The sequence below is a fragment of the Macaca thibetana genome, chromosome 4, assembly GCF_024542745.1.
Source record: "Macaca thibetana thibetana isolate TM-01 chromosome 4, ASM2454274v1, whole genome shotgun sequence".
NCBI classification, from domain to species: domain Eukaryota; kingdom Metazoa; phylum Chordata; class Mammalia; order Primates; family Cercopithecidae; genus Macaca; species Macaca thibetana.
Window position 1 is genome coordinate 129,116,981 of NC_065581.1, and position 23,544 is coordinate 129,140,524.

The 23,544-nt window shown below is 37.4% G+C and overlaps 1 protein-coding gene across 2 annotated transcripts in view; it reads right to left on the reverse strand.

The window, feature by feature from the left end:
- Window positions 1-23,544, reverse strand: part of PDE7B (phosphodiesterase 7B) — a 334,565-nt gene that overhangs the window by 43,934 nt on the left and 267,087 nt on the right. For both annotated transcript variants that reach the window (XM_050787962.1, XM_050787961.1), the window contains 3 exons: window positions 4,327-4,478; window positions 2,624-2,687; window positions 523-618 (listed from right to left, as the gene is read on the reverse strand). In XM_050787962.1, coding sequence (XP_050643919.1) covers window positions 523-618; window positions 2,624-2,687; window positions 4,327-4,478 — 312 coding nt within the window. The remainder of the gene's footprint in view (window positions 1-522; window positions 619-2,623; window positions 2,688-4,326; window positions 4,479-23,544) is intronic.

Sequence of the window (23,544 nt, forward strand, 5' to 3'; positions counted from 1 at the left end):
GTAGCTGGGATTACAGGCACCTGCCACTGAGCCTGGCTAAATTTTTTTTTTTGTATTTTTAGTAGAGACAAAGTTTCACTATGCTGGCCAGGCTGGTCTCGAACTCCTGACCTTGTGATCTGCTCTCCTCCCAAAGTGCTGGGATTCCCCGTAATTTTTAAAATAACATTTTCTTTTCTCTACCTTACTTTATTGTAAGAATATAGTAAATAATACATAGAACATACAAAGTATGTGTTAATTAACTGTTGGTTATTGGTAAGGCTTCCAGTCAAAAGCTATATACAGATTTTTGACTACACAGGGGGTCAGCACCCCTAACCCCCAAGTTGTTTGTGATCAAACACTTTTTAAATGATTTAGGATGAACAAGCCATATTTTAAAAGTAAGATGAGATCATTTAAGATTAATTGGAGGTCTTCATCTATCGTCCTATGGTTCTTGCCACTTTATATTAAAGAGTATTATGCATTGCCATTATTCAACAGAATGGGGCTAGAAATGTGAAAACAAGGACTTACCTAAAAATCGGTGTAAGGTCACCATATCTAACTTGAAATGGTGAATAAGTCCATGGGAATTGAAGAGGTGGCACAGCAGTGTTACCAGGCTGTTTCCTGTAGGAAAACAGTCACTTACTTTAACTCATTTTGACCATCACTAAAATATCAAGATTGACAATAAGATCCAAAATCTCTGTAATAAAGTTTCTTTGATAGAATTTTTTTCCCTTTAGATGTGAAATTATTCAAGTATAGAGCATATTATTACTATGATCTGATCCTAGGTTTTTTCTTATTGTACAAGTAAAATTAGCTCAGACCTTCTCCCTTCACCAAAGGCAATGAAGACATTAAGAGTTAGAAGGAATCTGCCTATTGGGGTGTCGGGGATACATACACACACACACAAATACACGTGTACATGTGTATTTTTTTAAAGACACAGCTTATGGCCACTTGAAATATTCCGTAAGTCACTTCCAATTGACGATTCCATTTACAGGTGTATCTAAACTACCATATTGCTTAATAATCATAGCCTATTCTTCTTCCTATGGAAAATCACTCAAGAGGAGATCTGACTATGAGCTATTTTAGAATTCAAGTCAGCAGAGATGCAAAATTGAAGCTGTAATGACTTGTAAGCATTCAAGAAATATTGTTTATTTAGGAATAATGATTTTGAATTTTAAAAGCACAGACAATGAAGCCAATGGAACAGAACAGAGAACCCAGAAATAAATTCATGCTTCTGCAGCCAACTAATGTTTGACAAAGGCACCAAAAACACATTGGGGAAAGGACAGTCTCTTCAATAAATGCTGCTGGGAAAGCTGGATATCCACATGCAGAAGAATGAAATTAGACCCTCATCTTTCACTGTATACAAAAATCAACACTAAATGAATTTAAGACTTATACATAAGACCTGAAACTCTGGAAGAAAACATATGGGAAATGAAATCGGTTAGGTGGAAATACAATTTATTTCCCCCTCTCGATTTTGTACCTACTTATAAATCAATTTCAGCATTTCTTAGATATGTGTGGTATATACTTTGTATACACGTGAGGCTCTTTGACTTCTCCTTTGAACCAGTTGTAGCATCTTACTGGATCTCTAATTGAGTTGAAAATCTCTGACGTGGTCATTTCATATGTCTATAAGAGTCATGATTATATTCTCTTTCAAACAAACACCATTTAACAAGTTCTTTTGTTCACAGGTAACTTAGTTTACCAGTACCCATTTCTCAGTTGATTTGAGCAAAATGACATGCAAAATTATGGGATTCATCTCTTTGTGATCTAGTTTGCTTTCCACAGTGTAAAGGTCCATTTCATGGTCTTAAGCTATATTTCTCTCAACTGCATATTGTTTGCCAAGTAATAGAATGATGAGAAAACCATATATAATGACTTAAAGCACAAGTCTAGCAAATGATGAGGCCTATCAACATCAGCATTAAATGTGGTGTCTTTCATTGGCCCTCAAAGTCATCAGCCTTTGTTTAATGGCCAGATAAAAATATAATAGATTTTTTATTATTTTCTTAAGGAAGGTCTTTATAGGTACAAAAACTTAAGAAGTGACACCAATGAGGATGTTTACTTTTCCCTTTGGCTGCAGCCTAAGCTTTTATAGTCTTTCCTCAGCAATTGTTTTCTTCTGATGATGTCAAACACATTTGAGCAATACCCACAACAGGGCAGACTTAGCTCACTTAATAAAACTGCACAAGCACCCTGCCCAGTAAAAGTCAGGGCTGATCAGATATACTTTTGTTTCTAGTTTTCATCAACTAACAATGAACTCCCTACTTTTGGATGTGGCCAAAATATTCTGCAAGAAAAGAATCTAATCTGTGGTTTCTAAATTCCTTTGGGATGATCAAGGTCACAAGGAAACTGTCTTAAGATTCTAAGGTCAAATTCAGTCCTTATTCTTCATTTGAGTTGATTTTCCCTTACCCAGGTCCTTCTTCAGTAGCTGTAGATTTATGAAAATGGGGAAAGAAGGAAAAACGAATAGCAATGTTTAAAAATAAATTTTGTTTTTCATGAAATTAATCCCATTTTATGGTATATATTTTAGTGAGAATTCTTTTGGGTAACTTACCATTTGTCAAGCGATCAAACAAAAAAATGTCAAAATCCCACATTCCCACTTTGGAGAGCATATGCTGAAAAGGCAAACAACAAACAGCACGCAAATGAATCACATTGGAGACTCAAACATTTACTTTGAGATACAGTGGATTAAACAATTAAAAAGTTGAAAATCCTCGCATAATATCATCTAGTACAATTGAATGTTTTTCCTATGTCCTACAATAAAATCCAAATGCCCCGGCGTGACACAAAAATACCCTCACAACACATCAGAAAAATGAAGGGATATTAGGTTATTTTTGAGGTTTAGATTGTGTGAGACTTTTACCTAACTCACACAATATTGAAGGCAGCCCCAGGACTTGGCCTCTGATAGCTGGACTTCCAGCCCTCTGTCCTTTCCACATCTCACACCACCTTTCTTGAAAGGTGGCTGCTTAGAGGAGAGAGACCACCAAGAGTGCTCTGTCAGTGATATTCCAGGGCTGGGGAAGCTTAGACTTGTTCTCCTCTCATAAGCAAAAAACAAGCAAACATTCAAAAATTGCCCAATATCAGACCTTAAGTTGTTAGAAATGATTTTTTTATCCTTTTGGAGGCCTAATATTGGGAATTAGCTCTTTTGACATTACTTGCTGTTCATTTGCTCATGGCATATATTAGTTGCCTGCCTGCCTGCCTGCCTGCCTGCCTGCCTTCCTGCCTTCCTTCCTTCCTTCCTTCCTTGCTTCCTCCTTCCCTCCCTCCCTTCCTCCTCTCTCTCTTTTCTTTTTTCTTTTCTTTTCTTTTTTCCTTCCTTCCTTCCTTTCTTTCTTTTCTTTCTTTTCTTTTTCTTTCTTTTCTTTCTTTTTCTTTCTTTTTGAGACCTGGTCTCACTCTGTCCCCCAGGCTGGAGTACAGTAGTATCATCATACCTCACTGAAGCCTTAACCTCCCAAGCTTAAGCAATCCTCCTGCCTCGCCCTCTCAAAGTACTGGGATTTACAGGCATGAGGCACTGGGCTTTGCCAGTGGTATATATTTCATAATAGTATATAAATAGTATAATATCACTTAGCATGCAAGCTATAAAATCTATCTTTGACTTCTGTTTAAACTGGGGCATTTATTGCTGAAATTTAAATTCCTTTGGCAGTTTGGGGTGGACATAACCTGAACACTTTTTGCAGATTGTCACACATTAATTTCCACCCTCAGTCAGATCAATGTATTACAAAAGTAATTGTAGAGTTATTAAGATTTATTCAAATGAATTAAAAATTATGAAAAGGAAAATGCAGTGCATCAACAGCCTAAAGTAGAATTAAGAGTTGATAATGATTGGGTTATTTTTAGTGTAGCTATTACAATGAGCTAATTTAATAAATTAAAAACTTTAGTTATTCCTTCATTAGTAATCTGCCAGTCCAAAATTTTGCTTTACTTAGTATCATGCAAATATATTTCATACCTTTATAAAAATGAAAATGGCTAGTTAGGCATGGGTATATTAAGCATATAAACATGGTTTACTTCGTGCACCTCATAAGGGGGATGTTTCTGTTAATTTCATTTGCTATTAGAGGAATAAGTCCAGATGTATGGAATAATGAGCTCAGGGTCACAGAGCTCCTCAAGAGGCAGAGTAGGACTCCAACACCAGTGCTATCGGCCGAGGCACATACTGTTGGCCGCTGGCCTGCTGTGAGGAGACAGGGGCAGTCAGCTTACCCTTGCTTGTCCAAGGTAGTCTTCATCCAGCAGGTGGAGAGGGGCTTGTGGTATAATTCCACGAAGCAGCCTTGATGCATGGAAGTATCTTTGAAAGCTTAATAGTCTTTTCACCTTTTTCTTGGTGCCAATCTCCCCTGAGTATGTTGTATCTGTGGAAAGTCATCAAGTCAAGAAATTTATATATTTAAAAGAGAGCTAACTTTCTCCACTCTGTAAAAATATAATGTATTAAAAGGAGAGAAATTTAGAGGATGCTTTCTATACTTTTAAAAATATAGTCTATTGAATTCTACATTTGAAATGCTTCATGAACACACCTGATATATTTTTTAAATGTTTTACTTATTTTTTGAGTCAGGGTCTCACAACTGTCATCCAGTTTGGAGTGCAGCGGTGCAATCTTGGCTCACTTCAACCTCTGACTCCTGGGCTCAAGTGATCCTCCCACCTTAGCCTCCTGAGTAGATGGGACTACAGGCATGTACCACCATACCTAGCTAATTTTTACATTTTTTGTAGAGACAAGTTTTCGCCATGTTGCCCAGGCTCGTCTTGAACTCCTGAGCTCAAGCTATTCGCCCACCTTGGCCTCCCAAAGTGCTGGGATTATAGAAGAGAGTCACTGCACCCGACCTAACTATATTTCTTATGCATTACATTTACTAAAATGTCAAGGTGTTTCAGAATGTAATTTTGGAAGACCATGAAATATATGAATTAAGAATTTCATTTTCTTGTTAATGATGCTGGTATGCTAAGTGAAATTCACACAGTTCTGCATGCATTTGAAATGAGCAGTTATTCTTTTTCTACTATAGTGGAACTGAGACTCAAACATTTAGACCAAGTTCTCATCCCACACTCTCACTTGTATGATGTTTTCCACCTGAATTAGAAGGGTTGTGAATATACCAGTTTACATGTGAGGAAATGGTTCCTAATATCCCAGGAACATCACTGGCAAAGGAACCAATAATCTTAGCACAAAAAGTAACCTGGATGCCCCTGACAAGAAGCAGAGAGTGTTTACTTTCTAATGGTGTATTCTCTCTTACTGGTTGCCATAAAAATCGAATCTTACCAGTAGAGATATTTTAATACTCATTTCACATGTGCCTTTCAAAACTTGAGTGTTGACATCACAGTGATTGTCCAGAAATACCCCAAACACATTATTTGAATGTCTGTCAAGATATTTCTTATCTCAGCTGAAATTATATGAATCACTCTAGGGCCACATTAGTGACGTCTGCTGCCAATTTTGAATGTAGAGTCAATTTAACAGTCTAGTAGGAAATGTACGGCTCATATGTAAAGTAATTTTGGCTTCTGTCCTGCCTTCCCCTATCTCCCCCTTTCCTCTATGGAACTCAAAAATCACAACAGATGGCAGAGGCAGAGGAAACAATGGTGCTCCCTGATGGCAGTGAGTGACCAAATTCAGTTTGTTATTTAGGCTGCATTATGCATGCAAAGGCATAATTCAAGGGCAAGCTATAGGTGGACCAGGTCTGGAGTGGTTCGATTTTACACATGTTGTATCTAGACATCTATCAGAGATGCAGGTGAGGATGCTAAGTAGAAATAAATGGATATAAAATCCAGAGCTTGAGGGAGAAGACTGGACTTGAGATAAAAACTTGAGAGTTGTCAGATGAGATTACCTAGGGAGTAAGTATAGATATGGACGAGAAAAGGATCAAAGTCTGAATTCTAGACTCTACCTTGACTTTAGATGGGTTTAGAGAAAAGTAGGGCAAATTAAAGAGGACTGGGAAGGAGTATCCCATGAGGAGAGAGAAAAGCCAAGAGAACATCATTTCCTAGAAGCTTCATGAAGATTGTATTGCCAGTGGGAAGATGTGATCATCAAAATTAAATGCTGCTAATGGGTCAGGTACCTTGAAGACTGAGAGTTGGCCATGAACTATGCACAGTACTTGAGCACATTTTATTGTGTGCCTAGAAGCAGCAACACTCTGGTAGCAATGAGCACACCTAGCACCCAGACTGTGGTTTTAAAATATGACTTTTTGCTAATAGGGACCAGATTTATCTTGGTGAAATGGCCAGTTCTAGGGCAGGGATGGAAAATGTACCGGATGAACTGTAGCATCTTGTTATACTAGAAAATAAGAGGGAACTAAAAAAATGATGGAATCATTTAAAAATGACAGAAGTGACAACATCAAGGGGTCTGAGAAAATATGGGAAATCTGAGCCTCAAAATGAATAACAAAAGAATGGATTATAAACCATTGGCTGAAGTAAGAACCAATGAGTTCATACTGGTGATAAGGTAAGTAAGTAAATAAGGAGAAGTGAAATCTCTTCTTTGTAGAATGTGCCAACTGATAAATGTAGAAGAAATAATAGTTGGAAAATTACCATTTTGTAGCCGATATGGTAATGACTGATTCAGGCCAGAATCATTAACGGATACTAAAATTATTAAGTGAAAAGTTTAAAAAGCAATGGGGTAATTACCCAATATCAAAGCATTTACCCACAGAAGACTTATTAATATTGGAGAAGAAAAACATGGGTAGTTTTTTAGTGGAAAAATGTAGAGGGGGCATCATCTTCCCTAAGTAATCCAAGTTAATGCCACCAGAAACTGACATCATGCTCTTCCTAATGTAATGCACTGAGGATACAACCTCACACATATTGTGTTCCTGCCCCAAATGCACATCTGATTCTAATAAAGAGGAAACATTAGACAAAATTGTTGAAGGACACTCCACAAAACAATCAGCCTGTGCGCTCTTAAAAAATGTCGATATCATGAAAGACAAAGACAGCTTTAGGTATTGTTTCATAATAAAGAATACTAGAGACAGTGCACTAAATGCAATGCATGACCCTTAACTGGATTCTGTATCAGAAAAAAATTTCATAAATGACATTAGGATAATTTTGGATACGGATTTATGCATGAGACATTCATATTTATAAATATTTTAATACTCATTTCACATGTGCCTTTTAAAACTTGAGTGTTGACATCACAGTGATTGCCCAGAAATACCCCAAACATATTATTTGAATGATAATTGAAGTGTGGTTACAAAAGAATGCTTTCATTGTTAGAAAATACATGCTGAAATATTTAGTGATAAAGTGGCATATGTACAATAAAGTGTTAAGAAAAAAATGTATTGCAGCAAGGCAAAGATTGCAAAATATAACAAATGGTGCATATGGAGAAAGAGTATATGAGTATTCTTGCAGATTTTTGATAAATTGAAGTTATTTTATGATAAAAAGTTTAAGAAGAGAAACAATGTGAAGAAGTTTGAAACAATATCAAGTGTAGACCACTCTTTTAAGGAGTTTTGCTACATAAGAAAGCAAAGAAATGTAGTGATAGCTCTATATAGAATGAAATCAATTATTCAATAAATAAATTATTCCTATGTTATGTATAAGGAAAATCTAAAAGAAAATATCTATAGATGATCTTTTCCTTTTTTTCATATTCTAGAAAAATTCCCCCATCCCAAAATACTAAAAGAAAATGTCTTATGTAGCTGGGGGTATATCTATATTTATATAATAAACTCAGAAGCAAGTAAAATAACCCTGAATGATGGAAATATGCCATAAACATAGCAAATTGAAATGGATTACTTCTTAAACTTCCCTTTAGTTTTCCAAGTAGTGTAGTACTTTAGGAAGATTCATAGTTAAGATAATGACATTGAAATTAAGTGACATATTGTAAGTGTAGATGGTAGGAAATAATGGTTACTATTCACTAATTTTGACTAAAATATCACTAAACTAATGATGCCATGAGCTGGAGATATTAAGTTTAGATCTGTTTTTATCTTTATAACGAAGAAGAAAACAGCAAGATTCCTTACCTATTTCTTTCACCTAGAGTCAAACGAATAATAGTAATATTAGTTCGGCAACATGACAGAATGCGGACCTCTTTGGATCTTTGTTTAAATTTTTGTTATATTCTTTCTCATGACTGTTTTTGGTTTTAATTTTGATTTTTAAAAAGATTGCATTAAGATATGATACATCTTGATCACTGTGTTATTTGGTATTCCCCTAAATTTTAAGTAAGGCTAGTGCCTCATTCCTCTCACTCTAGCCTGTCTTGCATTTTTTTTTTTTCAAATTAAAAAAATAGAATAGAGATGGGGGTATCACTGTGTTGCCAGGGCTGGTGATCCTGGGCTTAAGTGATCCTCCTGCCTAGGCCTACCATAAATGCTGGGATTATAAGCATGAGCTACCATACTGGGCCAGTCTTTGAAACATAAGCTCAGATGGCGTTAAAAAAAATCCAGTACTTAAATAAAGCCAGCCAACAAATCTTTTCATAGTTAATTTTTTATGATGCCTTGTAGGTTAAAAAATGTAGCATACAATGTCTTTCCCCATAAAATTGTTCAAAGTTTTTGAATGAATTGTTCATCATGACGTATATTCTTTATTTGTATACTTTCAAACCTACCGTCTCAGTTGGGCAGGTAGATATCTGACAAGTTGCAGTGTTAACTGGTGGCCAATATTTTCTAAAATACCAAGGCAGGCCATGACTACTCCATTTAACTTCTATCTGGGTTATCCTTTAATTAACAAGCAAATGATTCAGAAGCAATGCTACATAGCCATTTGTGAAAATAATAGCACTTAATTTTCTTATTTGAGGACATACATAAAGCTAACCGGAAAAAAAAAATCCTCAAGGTAGCTTTCTAAAGGGGAAGAACGTGCAACAATCCAAGAAAAATAAGTTTATTTAAACTAACATTAATAACTTATCAATCGAGTGCCATTTAGGGAGCAATTTGTGTTTTGTGAGATAATGAAAAACGAAGATATAAGAAGCTGAAGATGGGAGAAAAAAATTCATATAACAATCTGAATAAAGCACCCTCTGTATAATAGTACAAGGTCCTGCTTTTTGAAGTATTTAAATGTGTTAATCAATTTTTGATAAAGATCTGATATATTTGTTTCCAAAAGGACTCCCAGTGCATAGCTACCATATTTACTTTGATAATGTATTGATATGTATTTGATATGATATGATAATGTATTTCGTATGTATTTCTGGGTAGAAACGTAAATGATTAGCTAAGCTAAATGTTACAGATGGCTCAGTTAAATTCCTCTTGTAAAAATCTGGGGAATGTTAAGAATGTGCCTGGTAATAAAATGCTAGGTTTATTTAAGACCCTTATACAATTTTACAAATCATTACTTAAAGGCATTTACAGTTATCCTAATGCACCTTTGTTGGATTTTATTGTTTTATGGTTTCCAGATTCTTATTTGGAATAGTTATAAAAAGTGTTCCAGAATGTTTCATTGCCTAATCTATGTGAGCATTGACCCGAACTGGGAAATTCAATTTCTGTTCACTTTTCTTTTGTAAATATCACAAATATCTACATATTAACACATTTTTGCACTACTTTGGTGCTAATTTTAGGAATACAAAGTTTGTATTGGCACTGCCAGTACAGTAATTTTTAAATTTTACAAGTTGGGGTTGGCTCAAATGCAAAAATATGTTAATAAAAATTATTTTCATTTTTGAGTACCTTCTCTATGGAATATTCTGTATAGGGGCTGATTAATTTTGGTATCAGGAGAAACTTTAAACCTAGAATAAATATCTGAGATTTAAGAAAGCTGTAAATATATCCATATTACGAGGCTGTTTCTGTCAACTGTATACCTGGTTTCCTGAAATAAGTCTATGTCAACTGTTTCCAGAAGTCCAGTAGTGAGTAATTGGTGCAGAAGTAGCTCAGGTGATACTGAGAACAAAGAAAGCCTTTGTGTTTAAGTGAGCAGAGCTGACTGTAAGCACCCATGGAGATCCAACTCCATAAACCTAATATTAGCACTTTTGAGCATCAGTCCAACTGAACCTCTTAATAATGTGTTATTAAGCCCTACTTTGATAATTATTGAGCTAGTAATTATTCTAATAAAATTTCTTGCTTGGTTAGTGACTATTCATAGTCTTTGTTTATCTTCCTTTTACAGGAATTTCTTTTAAGTGACAGTCTTGCTATGCTGCCCAGACTGGAGTGTGGTGGCTATTCACAGGTGTGCAATCATAGTGTACTACAACCTCAAACTCCTTCCCTAAAAACAATCCTCCCTCCTCAGCCTCTAGAGTAGCTGGGATTACAAGTATGTACCACTGCATTCAACTGTTACAGGATTTTTCATATGTCTTGTACTACAGAGTTATTGGTGAACAACTATTACACCCCAAAGTCAGAAACCATTTAATCAACCTTTGTGACCCCTCGTATCTAGTGTATAATAGTCTTACATATAATGGAAACAGTAAAAAATTTGCTGATAAAATTTGAATAAATTATTCATTTACAGAAACATCATTGTTAAATGCTCTTTTTGAACAATAAGCCAACTTGTTAAGTGGAAGATGCTAAAACTTACACATATTAGCTTTGTAATCATTTTCTGAATCAACCTCAAAATGGAGTTCTAGGGTCCAGGCCCTCTTGCCACTGCCACTGTCCTTTGCTTTTTTTTGTTATTTATTTTATTTTCACTTTTTATAATTGTTTTATTTTTAATGTTTGTGGGTACATAGTAGGTATATACATATTTATGGGGTACATGAGACGTTTTGATACAGGCATGCAATATGTAATATGACATCATGGAAAATCGGGTATCCATTCCTGCAACCATTTATCCTTTCTGTTACAAAGAATCCAATTATACTCTTTTAGTTATTTTTTCAATGTACAATTATTATTGACTATAGCCACCCTCTTTGTCCTTTGCTTTTTTTGACTTTTGCTGTAACAATTGTGCCTTGTATGGTTGCAAAGTTCAATCTTATTCACATATCTGACTTTCTTATTAGGCTGTAAGGTTTTGGAGACCAGATTTCTGTTAAATTTTCTTTGAATTTCCACAAAGTCCTGCAAGTTATAGGTGTGAAATACATGTTGATGGAATTAAATTACTTTCCTGATGTGTGTGCTCTCATCTAAGTTCAAGAATGCTGAGCTCTGGAGGAATCAGGGTGAAATTCTAGTTTTCAATATGCAGCTTTAAAAAACAGGAGAAACTGGTAATTAGTTTGACTTTAAGTGTCCTGAAGCAGAAGTAGCAGATTTACAGCACAGCTCTTTCACTCTTTCACACATTCTACTAGTTCAGGGTTCAGGATCCCTGCAAAATTGGAAGGTTAGTGTTGTCTAGGATGACAGTTTTCTTGAAAGCATACATGAGGATTTTAAGGTTGAAGTAACCTAGCCTAAGATGCAGTTACTCTGTAAAAATAATTTTTATATAGACTACTTTAAGAAATTTAAAAGAATTATTTAAAGAGGTTGTATGTAGAAAACAATATTGACTCATTTCCAGAACTTACAGTATGGACTTTGACGAGGTGCTAAAGATGACATTCTCTGGATGAGACCAGTGCTTCCTTCAATGTATTAAACACTTCGATTCATTTTCATGTGCTTTTAGCAAATTTCATAACTTAGACTTGGTTGTAATGACTTCAGTATTCAAATCACCCCTTTCACAGTTTAGCATCTCTAGACATTAAAGTTCCACTTATTCATAAAAGAGCTTCCAGAAAACCTTTTTAAAATAAAATACTACGTCTCCCCCAGCCTTTCGGAAATCACCAGTGGTCGTAAGCCATATTTGTTTATTTCTTACTGTGTGTATTCTCAGTGGTCAGAAAATGATGGGTAGAAACTGATGACAACCAAATATATTATTCAGCCCTTAATGTCATCAAGTGTGGAGATTTCCTCACATGGGTGGACCTATTTTTAAGACAAAGTCATTATAAATGACTTTGAAATTCTGAGCAATTTAATTAAGATAAAAAATTAAATTTCTTAACATTTAGGGCATTTGCTAGGCTTAGTTTTTAATAGAAAAGATCAGCTGTAAATATTAAAAAACAAATAACACATACAATAAAACATGTACAACAATAATAAAACCACCAAAAAGAGGAAAAAAAAGTAAGAAAGGGAGAAAAAAACTTAAACCAAAATAAAACAAACCATCATCTTAAAATTTAATTTGAAGTTGGGAAATCTGTTTGAGCTTAAAGGAACTCAAAAGTTATTTTAAGTTCTCGAAACTCAGGTCTTGAATAGAATGTATTAAAGCCTTATGTCATTAGCTCTTCTGTGTACAAAAAATACTCACGACTTCTTGACGGCTGTCACTAGAAGAAGAGTTTTGTTTCAACATTGCCACTGAGTGGGAGGAGGAGGGGGAGGAATAGGAAAGTCTTTAAGACAGAGTGAAATTGTTTCTCTCACTCTCCTTTTTAACATGCTTATTTTTTCCAGTTGCCATTTTTCCTTTATGTTCTTGACAGTGAAGGGAAAACCAACATGGCTGTTTGAGTCATGGAGTAGAATGAGCTCCTTCCTAGCTGACTGTCTGCACACCTGCTGCATCGCTTGTAGGTGTTCAAGAGGATCAAATGCTTGTCTCCTTAACCATGCAACACATGGATTTTTGGCAAAATCTGCCGTTTTTAGTTGATTTTTTTTTTTTGGCCTACCATAAACTCCATCCCAACAAATGGGTTATGAATCTCTGACATCCGGGGTTCAGGGATGGTTGGAAAACTATTGTTTCCTTTTTGTAAGGAGGGGAGAAAACGCTTTAAAAATAAGCTCTTAAGGCTTCTCTGGGCAATCGAAAGGTTTTTCAAAATCCTAGTTTGAATGAAATTTAAATGAATTAGTAAGAAGCAGATCAAGTTTCCTCAGTCCTAAAGAAGTAATACGTGCCAGGCTCAATGTGGTTTTATTGAACCCTCCGCTTCTCAGAGTTTGAAATGTTACAGCAAATCCAGAGTTTTGAGGGCAACAGTTTGTGGTGAGCAAATTGAAGTGACCAAACTTTCAGTTGATTCTAAGTCTCCAGAGGTTAAAAACTGCTGCATTAACTCTCTAGTTCTCAGCACACATTTAAAGCAAGTGTGGTCTTTTATCTGGGAGATATGTTTGGACTGTCAAATTTGACTGCAGAAGTTCCAGATGTGTGCCGTAACGTACTACAACTGCTTCCCTCCTTTCACCCTCTCTGCTAGTTTACTCCCTGTCCCAGGATATTCGATGAACCCCTCTGAGGGCCTTTAGTCATCCCTTTCAATCTATCTCACCTACCACCGACATATTTGTTCCTCAGGCACAACTCCTACATGTCAGCCCCCTGCTCCAAGTCCTTCAATGGACCCCACAATGTCTCCTTAATTTATATTATTTATTCTGACATTCGTGGCCCTCCACAATATGAGGCCAACTTACTTTTCCATTTTTATCTCCCAAAAGTACCCTGCAGATAAACAGATCTCTGCTCTTGCTGTTTTTATGCCAGGTCCCCCAGAGTTTTCTGTTTCTATCTGGATTCCCACATTCCTTCTCAATTGAATATTCTCCCCACCTGTTGAAATGTCATCTGTCCTTCGGCAGCCCACCTCAAGTACTTCCTCCTGGGCTCCTGGTCAGAGGCATTCAGCTCTCTTCCTAGTATTGCAGTAACTTAGCTCTCTTGCTGTGCGGCAGATGCCGCACACTGCTGTAAACCCTGTTAGGCTAGGACTATGTCTTATCTATTATTATGGTGCCTGGCTTACCGAAAAGGTGTTTACCAAAAGAAGGAATGAAGGAATGAGATGACTATTGAGGTGTAAGCTGCTGTTCTGTTTATTGTAGTACATTTTCTGGCTCATGATAGGTGCTACCATGTAATTGTCGAATTGAAGTAATTGTCCAGAACAGGCAAGACTCATTCATCTAACACGTCAGATAACAGGGATGATCCCCTGTATAGAAGAACTTGAACCTCTGTTTCTTTTCTGAATTTGTTGGATTTTCCTAAGTGATTATTAGTGCATCTTTAGAAAGACGGTAGATTAGTACTAACTTTACCCATTGGTAGAGGCCTAGATAGAAACTTTGATCTCTAAAAACTTCCAGAAAGAAAACTTTTATGCTTTATTCTTTAGAAAGGGAATGCATTGGAAGCTAATTCCTTTTTCTTTATAGGTTACAAAGGCTGCTTGAATTATATTTCACTGGAGTGGATTCTGTGATTTAATTATGTGGTTTTTATATGTGGTTGGAATATAACTCTAAATGTAAATATCCTTAGTTCCTCAGAGAACTCGAGAAATTTACCTGTGCATTGAGATTTCTCTCTTAGGGCCCATGGCTGTCTATGGATTTTAGTGGCACCTTAGGACTAATCATGTCTGCACTCTTGGTGTAGGACACTCTTAAGGAAGCAGGTTTCATTAAGACATTAACAGGCCATGGAAAGTTATATATTTTCACATTGAACTAATTCAGAGAGAAGAAAGAATTGTTTTAGATGACTACTGCAGTGTTCACCTGCGTGAGTGTCTGAACAGCTCCCAAAGACATATCTGATGTATTTCATCTAGCACAAACACACTGGGTCTCCGATTCCATGTATTCAATCCATACGAGACTAGAGGTTGTAGCTGGGGTGATGGAACCAAAATATTGAGTACCTACTAGGTAATTTACATTTGCGATCCAATAAATTTTCATAAAATTGGGTATTGTGAAGTTGATATTAAAATAGGTACATCTTACAAATGAAAAAATGAGTTTGGAAAGGTTTAATAATTTAGCCAAAGTCATGCAATGGATAAGTAACAGAGTAGGGATTGGAACCTGGGTCTTTCTGACCTTGAAGATGATGCTCTGCTCATTATATCCTGCTCTTTACAGGAAAGGGCAAAGAGTGGAGACATAAGGCAGTCTAGCACAGGACCCTATTTTCTCTGGGGTATAGTGATCCAAAATGATGTATCAGCACCCGAAAGATTTTAAGTTTTGGTCCTTTAAAAAAAAGTGTAGTAAAGTAGCCAAACTCATAGATGCAGAAAGTAGAATGGTGGTTGCTAGCAGCTGGGGAAGTGGAAATGGGGAAATCACTGTTCAAGGGGTATGGAGTTTCAGTCACGCAAGATGAAAAAGTTCTAGAGGTCTGTGGTACAACATTGTACTTACAGTTAACAAGACTGTACTATACACTTAAACATTTGCTAAGATGGTAGATCTCATATTATGACTTATTTACCACATAAAAAGTATAGTAAAACAAAACCAATAAGAGGACATTACTTATTCTTTCTAACTGTATAATTCATAAATACAAGTGTTTAAAAATCAATAAAGTTGTAAAGGCTGAAAATTAAACTTGGTATCATTGAACAAGAGAGTGAGAAATACCGTAATGCTAATATTGAAAGACAACTTGTAAAATAACTAGAAAACGACTAGAGAAATAACTTCATGGCAAAGGTTGGAAGCGATTCTATGTGTGTGACTTTCCTATTTCTCTCACTAAATGTACAAATGAAGTATTAGGGAATAAATAATCACTTGTGGGTTTTAAAATTGAAAACACATGTCTCCCTGGACACTGAGTTAATGTGATTTGATTATTATGTTATTACACAAAGAAATTCACAGACATTGGTTGGTGTCTCCAGCTTTGGAAAAGACAAACATTTTTTTTGTGTACATAGAGTGGAGCAGCAGCTTGTGGGGAAGGGAAAGAGTGGGAGGTACTTGGGCAAACAGGCGGCTCAAAAGAAAACCCTGCCGGGATGCACAGGGATGCACACAGACCTTGTGTTTAACCCTTAGGAGCCAAGCCTTAAAGTTGCCTGAAATTTAACCTGAAGGGACATCTGTTGATAGAGTCATGGTGTCAGGGCATAATCCATAATATTTCCTTGCTGCTTAACATGGCCCATAGGCATTGTCTTCTTTCTTCTTTCCTTCCCTCTAGAAAACACATATGTCTTTTATGTGTTTTCTAACTATCTCTACCTACCTTGATAATTTTGCATAATGTTTTAATTAGGAATGGCTATAAGAAATATATAATATTCTTTGGTAGTTGTCAAACGAACTGGAAGCAGTTGAATGAATTGGCTATTTGTTTTTTGTAGTCTGATGAACACTGGGAAGCCTCCACCAATAAATATCCTTTGAACACTTGCTTTGTGCAAGGCACTGTGGTACCTGAATATACAGAATGGATATGGTTTGGCTGTGTTCCCACCCAAATCTCATCTTGAATTGTAGCTCCCATAATTCCCACATGTTGTGGGAGGGACCCAGTGGGAGGTAATTGAATCATGGGGTGATTTCCTCCATACTGTTCTCATGGTCGTGAATAAGTCTTATGAGAGCTGATGGTTTGATAAGAGGAACCCCTTTCACTTGGCTCTCACTTCTCTCTTGCTGCTGCCATGTAAGACGTGCCTTTCACCTTCCACCATGATTGTGAGGTCTCCCCAGCCATGTAGAACTGAGTCCATTAAAGCTCTTTTTCTTTATAAATTACCCAGTCTCGGGTATGTCTTTATCAGTAGTGTGAAAACGGACTCATACAAGAATATTCAAGTGAGTGTTTCTGCCCTCAACTACCCAGAGGAAGGTGGTGGGATTGGCTGTTTATCCCCTTCACTACTTTTGTTTCTGCTTCAGCTGTGGCAGGTAAGGAAGGTTTTAGTTTAAAAATACCTAGAAATTAAAATACTATATAAGGCAAAAAATATGAGCAAGAGAAAGGAAGATTATTTGTCTAGCGGGTGCTCCGTTCTCAAGAAAGTGATGATCTACTTTGCCCCTCACACTTGGAGTCAGAAGCCTTTCTTTCCACATGGCATAGAGGCAAGATGGCACCTGATGTATATGTAGGGGGTGTGGTCAGGTAGAGAGGGCGAGGAGACAGAACAGTACAAAAGGAATGAGGAAGGGAGATCAAGAGAGAAGGGGCATTCAAGCACCCATCGGAGGAGGTCTCTGTACCAGTGAAAGGTAGTCTGAGAAGAAATGTGAGAAGTGTTTGGCACCACCCTGTGAATCCCATATGAGTTTGAGAGTTGCCCTCTATGAGATTGTATCCTTTCTGGTAATGGACTGGGTCCTGCACACCCTTCCAGATGAGGTAAAGCACCATGGCAGGGATGGAGTGGTCAGTCAGAAAAATGCTTTTATTCTTACGACTATGGAAACCATAGAGCTCTGAGAACAAGCTCACATACACCTACGTTGGAAAAAATGTGAATATACACACACCCTGCTAAAGCCACAGAGAAACCCGCTCAGGTGGGACCTGTGGAGATGCAAATGGCAGGGGATGAAAGTGAGGGGACACAGAAATGCACAAAAAGGGATGTGCACTGTTGGCACTGAGGTTTCTCTTGCCTTCTCTCATCCTAGGTTATTAACACTGGATTGCTCAGAATGAAGAGTTTAATTGCTGTGTCTGAAGGAGGGAACAGAGAGAAGCAGAAGGTGGAAGAGACCTAGCGTTTTAGAATAAATTTAGTTAAGTACTTTTAGAATTGCCAAAGAGAAGAACTATCTTCGATTGTCTCAACAGCTCACTCTTCCCTTCCTTTCCATCCCCTTCTCCAAACATTAACTGAGGGTTTACTTTGGCTCAGACACTGGGCTGGGTGCTGATGATGCAAAGATGAGGAAGTTATAGCTGCTGCTCCTGGAGAGTTTCCTGTCAGGAGCGGGAGCTCACTCCTGTCCTTCCATAGCAGCAACGGGCAAAAACAGTGGCCCTGGGGTGGGGAGTGGAGAGGGGTGTGGTAGGAGGAAATCTCTGCCCTTTCCTGGGACTTCCAGCTGCCCTTCTAGTGGACAGGTAGTGTGGCTGGAGAACTAAGCAGTGCCCTCATGGGGTTGGGACCTCCAGGAGCAGCTATGGTGCCATGGTGTTGTAACCAAGTGAATTATAGAGAAACGCCACACTTTGAGACTAATTCGGGAGTTCTTTATTAGCCGGTGACCCAGAGATGGCTAACGCTCGAAATTCTCTCGGCCCCAAAGAAGGGGCTAGATTTTCTTTTATACTTTGGTTTAGAGAGGGGAGGGGGAATTGAGCTGAAGCAATCTTACAGAAGTAAAACCGGCAAAAAAGTTGAAAAGACAAATGGTTACAGGAAAACAAACAGTTCCAGGTGCAGGGGCTTTAAATTCATCACAAGGTGATAGGTGTGGGGGCTCCGGACCCAAATGTGGGGGCTTTAGAGTACTATCACCTGAGCAAATTCCTGGGCACTGTGGACATAGCTTGCCACCTTATCAGTTAATTGCACTCTTTGATGTTCTGGGAGTCAGCTTGCACAAGTTAAGTCCTTGAGGAAGAGGGTGGGTAAGGAGCCCTTAATGTCTTGCAAATGAAGGAGCCTAATGGAATCCATCCAGCATTTTCAGCTAAGAGAGAGTCAATCCAGTTAATACAAGTTAGGGTATCACAATGGCAGTCTTCTCCATTCTCTCTGGTATATGTCTCATCTCCACGTAGAAGAACCTTAGCACCGTCCTATTGCTGTACGTGAAATCTCTGCTATAGGCGCTGCCAAGCTAGGCAGAGCCTACAGACTGTGATGAAATGGAATAAGAAACTATTTCTGAGAAAAGGATACTTGGCCTAGAATGAGGTTCAAGGCTTGATTCTTCCACTCACCAGTCTTTTAGGTAAAAGATTGAAATTAACCTACATGGTATATGCTCAATAAAGATTGGTAGAGTGTGTAAGGACAGCTCCAGTCAGAATGCAAATACCACTCAGAATTAATGAATCAATGAATGCCTTAGCTTGAATTAGTTTGCAATTAGGTAGGCAATGTCAGATGGATAGGTTCTGATGGAAGAGGGCAGAAGGAACAGTCTAAAGCTTGGGGTTCTATCTCAGAAGGAAAGTCATAGGGCGGTGGCTTTGTGGGGAGCAGGAAGGTGGGACAAAAGGACAGAGGAGAAAGAAGGTGATTGGGTGGAAAGTCTTCCTAGTCTTTTCCCAATGGTGGCTGGTGTTTTGTGCTGGGCTCCCAAAGCAACCCCACCCTACTTATGTTCAGCAAAGCAGTTCTTCAGCCATATCTGCATTGTCATATTAACTTGTCTTTCTCACCCACTAAACTGTTAGTTCCTTGAGGACAGGGCCTATGCCTTACTTACCTATAATCCCTAGTGCTTAGCTCAATGGTGTGAGTAAGGAAGGGGTAAAAGTCAAAGGAAAACTTAATTCACTTGGTAATTTTGCCTGGGGGGTCTGAGTTCTCACAACAAAATAATCAGAGCTGCTAATACCTATCATTATTCCAGGTTTCGAAGCAGAGAAACAGAGTACCAAAAGATTAAGAAACTTGGTGAAACACATGCAACAAGTAGAAGAACAGGCATTCAAACAGTTCCCATGCTTCTCATTAACTGATATTGTTACTTTGTCTCATGCATTAGAATTAGTTAAAAAAAATTAGATTCCGTCTTGAGCTGAGGCAAGTGTTTTGAGCTTTCCATCTTTGCAAATAAAGCCCTGTGGGCTAGTTTTGATTATCAGCTTTCTGTTAAGGGGAATGATGTCAAAGCATCACTCTGGTAAATTGAATAGGGCATACTTGATTTGCACACGGGTGCTAAGCTAGTTTTCCCAATAAGTGGAAATAAGTGTCTTTCTCAAAATGCCAGGCTCTAGCTCTTGGTAAAAAGCAAGACCTGCCCAACATTTTCAACGTCCTAGAGAACACCCCTCTCAGTAATGACAAGTGGCAGTCTGCCCTCTTGATGACCTGATTGGGTTGACAGATTTCACACTGTTTAAGAATGAGGAGTGAGGAGTGTGCTATTTGGAGCCCATCCAGAATCATTCTTCAAAGTGTCAGAAGGATCACAGCAGAGCAAAAAGTTCAGAAGTTAAGCTAAGTTTAAGGTCTTTCATCCTGGAAAGTTTTCATTAATGTGTTTTTTCTCTTTTGCATTCACCCCAGTGAATGCTGCAGTTGCAAATTTCTCAGCATGACTTGGTCAAAACCCACTCAACATTATGCCAAGAATCTGCCTTTAAAACTATGCTGTCAAAATTTGCAGGCCTGAGAGGCTTAATTTTTAAAGTATCTGGTTTTCAGTAACCAGATTTCTAATTATATTGAATTTCAGATTTTTTCAGGAGCCCCCAACTCTCAGTATTTTTCTTAAGAGCAACCAAACTTTCTGAAATTTACTTTAACAATATTTATTTTTTTTACCAACTTTAAGCCAAAAGAGAAATTTTGTGGTTAATAACAAGCCATAAACAATAACACTTCTGTAATAATAGTAGAATATTATTGATAACAGTCTTAGTAGCCATCACCTTTTATGTTTAGGACACTTTGGAACCAAAAGCTATCACTGATAAATAAAAAGCCCAAAGGGACTTAATGACTACATGTCAGGTAGTAATGGATGGCTTAAAATACAAATAAACCCTTGAGTGCTATTGGGATTTATGAGTCAATGTGGGAGGCATTGGGGAAATGTTGGGGGGCATTCTTGGCTGTCAAAATGATTGAAATGGCCAGAACAGAATTTAAGGGGAAGGGAGCCAGGGATGTGGGATGTCGCAAAGTATGTGGGGCTCTTCTGCACAACAGAGGATTGTCCCGTATCACCTTCAACTTTTCAATAGCTGGTCAGGTATTCATACGGGTGAAAAGCCTGTTTATAATGATCTGAACCCAGAACCTAACCCCACTTCTCTGTTTGACAGATAAGCTCAAAGTTTTGTTTTCTTTAAAATCATAATTTTTGTGGGTACATACTAGGTATGTATATTTTTTATGGGGATCACAAAGTATTCTTTTGTACAGTTTTAAAAAATTTTTTTATTTCCATAGGTTATTGGGGAAGAGGTGGCATTTAGTTACATGAGTAACTTCTTTAGTGGTGATTTGTGAGATTTTGGTGCACCCATCTCCTGAGCAGTATACATTGAACTCAATTTGTAGTCTTTTATCCCTCAACCTCTTCCCACCCTTTCCCCGAGTCCCCAAAGTCCATTGTGGCATTTTTATGTCTTTGCATCCTCATAGCTTAGCTCTCACTTATGAGTGAGAACATACGATGTTTGGTTTTCCATTCCTGAGTTACTTCACTTAGAATAATTGCCTCCAATCCCAACCAGGTTTCTGCAAATGCCATTAATTCATTCCTTTTTATGGTTGAGTGGTATTCCATCATTTATATATATTACAGTTTCTTTATCCATTCATTGATTGATGGGTATTTGGGTTGGTTCCATATTTTTGCAGTTGCAAATTGTGCTGCTATAAGCATGCGTGTGCAAGTATCTTTTTCATATAATAACTTCTTCTCCTCTGGGTAGATACCCAGGAGTGGGACTGCTGGATCAAATGGTCGTTCTACTTTTAGTTCTTTAAGGAATCTCCACACTGTTTTCCATAGTGGTTGTTCTCTTGTACAGTTTTAATACAATATTCCCTTTTCAGAAGTGTAACTACTATGCAAACTAAGGAAAGAATGTTGTTTTGGGGGGGTTGTGGGTATGAGGAGGGAGTGGTGGACACGATTTTCCCAGAAGTTGTTCCCCTTCTTAGGAAATTACCATGGCAGGACTGCTGATGATAGTTGACTGCATTTCCAACATGATACACCTGTATCGATTGCACTGGACTGTCACATTCACAGGCTCTGCATGTGGGTGCAATACAGACTATGTCCTTAGGCCTTCTAGGGTGATTATGCCCAAGCATTTACTTATTTGTCATAAGTTGCTTTTCTTGTATTTCTTGTGTATTAAAAGCTAGGGCCTTATTATGATTGTTTTTGAGCTTATGAGAATACGTAGGCTATAGATTTCAAGAGGGTAAAGGATCTATCAGGGTAGTAAAGATTATAAAATGTGTTATAGAAAGGAGGCATTGGGTCTGAGAGGGTTAGAAGTCTTTCTACTGGGTAAAAACGTCCCAGGAAGGGTGTTGTGTAATGGGTTCCTGTCTGAAGCCTGGGAAGAATGGAGTATTTGCTCTGAGTCTCACTGCTCCAAGTAGAAACTAAGGTCAGAGTTTCCTCAATTTCAGTCATCCTCTTGCCTTTAGTAGTGTTTTTACCATATCTGCCTATACCACTACTTACATAATATCTTTTTGAAAAATCATACAAATTCATTTTTACCTATATATACATATTATTTCTTTATTTTTTTTTTTAGGGACAGGATCTTTGCCCTGTCTCCCAGGTTGGAGTTGCACTGGAGCAATAGTATTATAGCTCGCTGTAGCCTTGACCTCCTGGGTTTAAGTGATCTTCCCACCTCAGCCTCCTGAGTAGCTGGAACTACATGTGTGCACCACAACGCCTAATTTTTTAATTTTTTTAAGAGATGGCTTTTCCCAGGCTGATATCAAACTCCTGTCCTCAAGCAGTCCTCCTGCCTTGGCCTCCCATAGTGCTAATTCACAAGTGTGAGTGACCATGCCCAGGCCCTTAGTTACATATATCTTATATAAAATTAGTATCAATAAAAAACAGATTTGATGTGTTAAATACATTTTCTCTAGTACATGTTAAAATATACATGTAATGATTATAGTAAAAGATAAAAGGTTATTTCTATAACAAAAATATCGCCTGTGTTCCCATACCACGCTTTGGGAAATGGTGCTATAAAGGATTAAAGATTTGGAAAATATGACTTAAGGATAAAGGATGATCTAGTCATACCCTATAATTTTCTTTGTTTAGAAGCGACAAATTCTCCTTTTACTAAAATAAATCCTCAATATTGTATTTTAAATATTTGTTTTATCACAAATTCAAATAATTTGAAATGTATGTAATGTCACACCCATTCCACATATTGATAATCTTCACGAATATGCTGTTTACTAAACTCTTTTTGGAAAAACTTCATATAATAGGGCAAACTCTCCAGCCACTGTTGTCAGCATGTTACATATAATTTACCTTTAGTAAAAATAAAATACGCCATCCATAGCAACAAGTCGTTTTGAATAAATGCCTTCAATATTTATTCATTCAACAAATATCTGTCAAGATCCTACTATGTGAAAAGCATTGTTCTGGGGAGTAGGATATAGCAATGAACACAATAAAGTCCTTTTCCTTGTGCAATTTATATTTTTATTCACATAATATGAAAATGGAGCTAATTTGATTTCCATTAGTCCTAAGAAGGAAATAGATGAGGGCATAGCATCACTCTCCATATGGACTAGATGACTGAAACTTGGCATCAGGGTATGTGGACACTTGATACTGTCATTTGACATTGAGTTTTATACAGCAAAGTGATTTTAATGTTCTTTCATTTGCATAGCTTTTCTAACGATATGCTATTTTGTTGAAA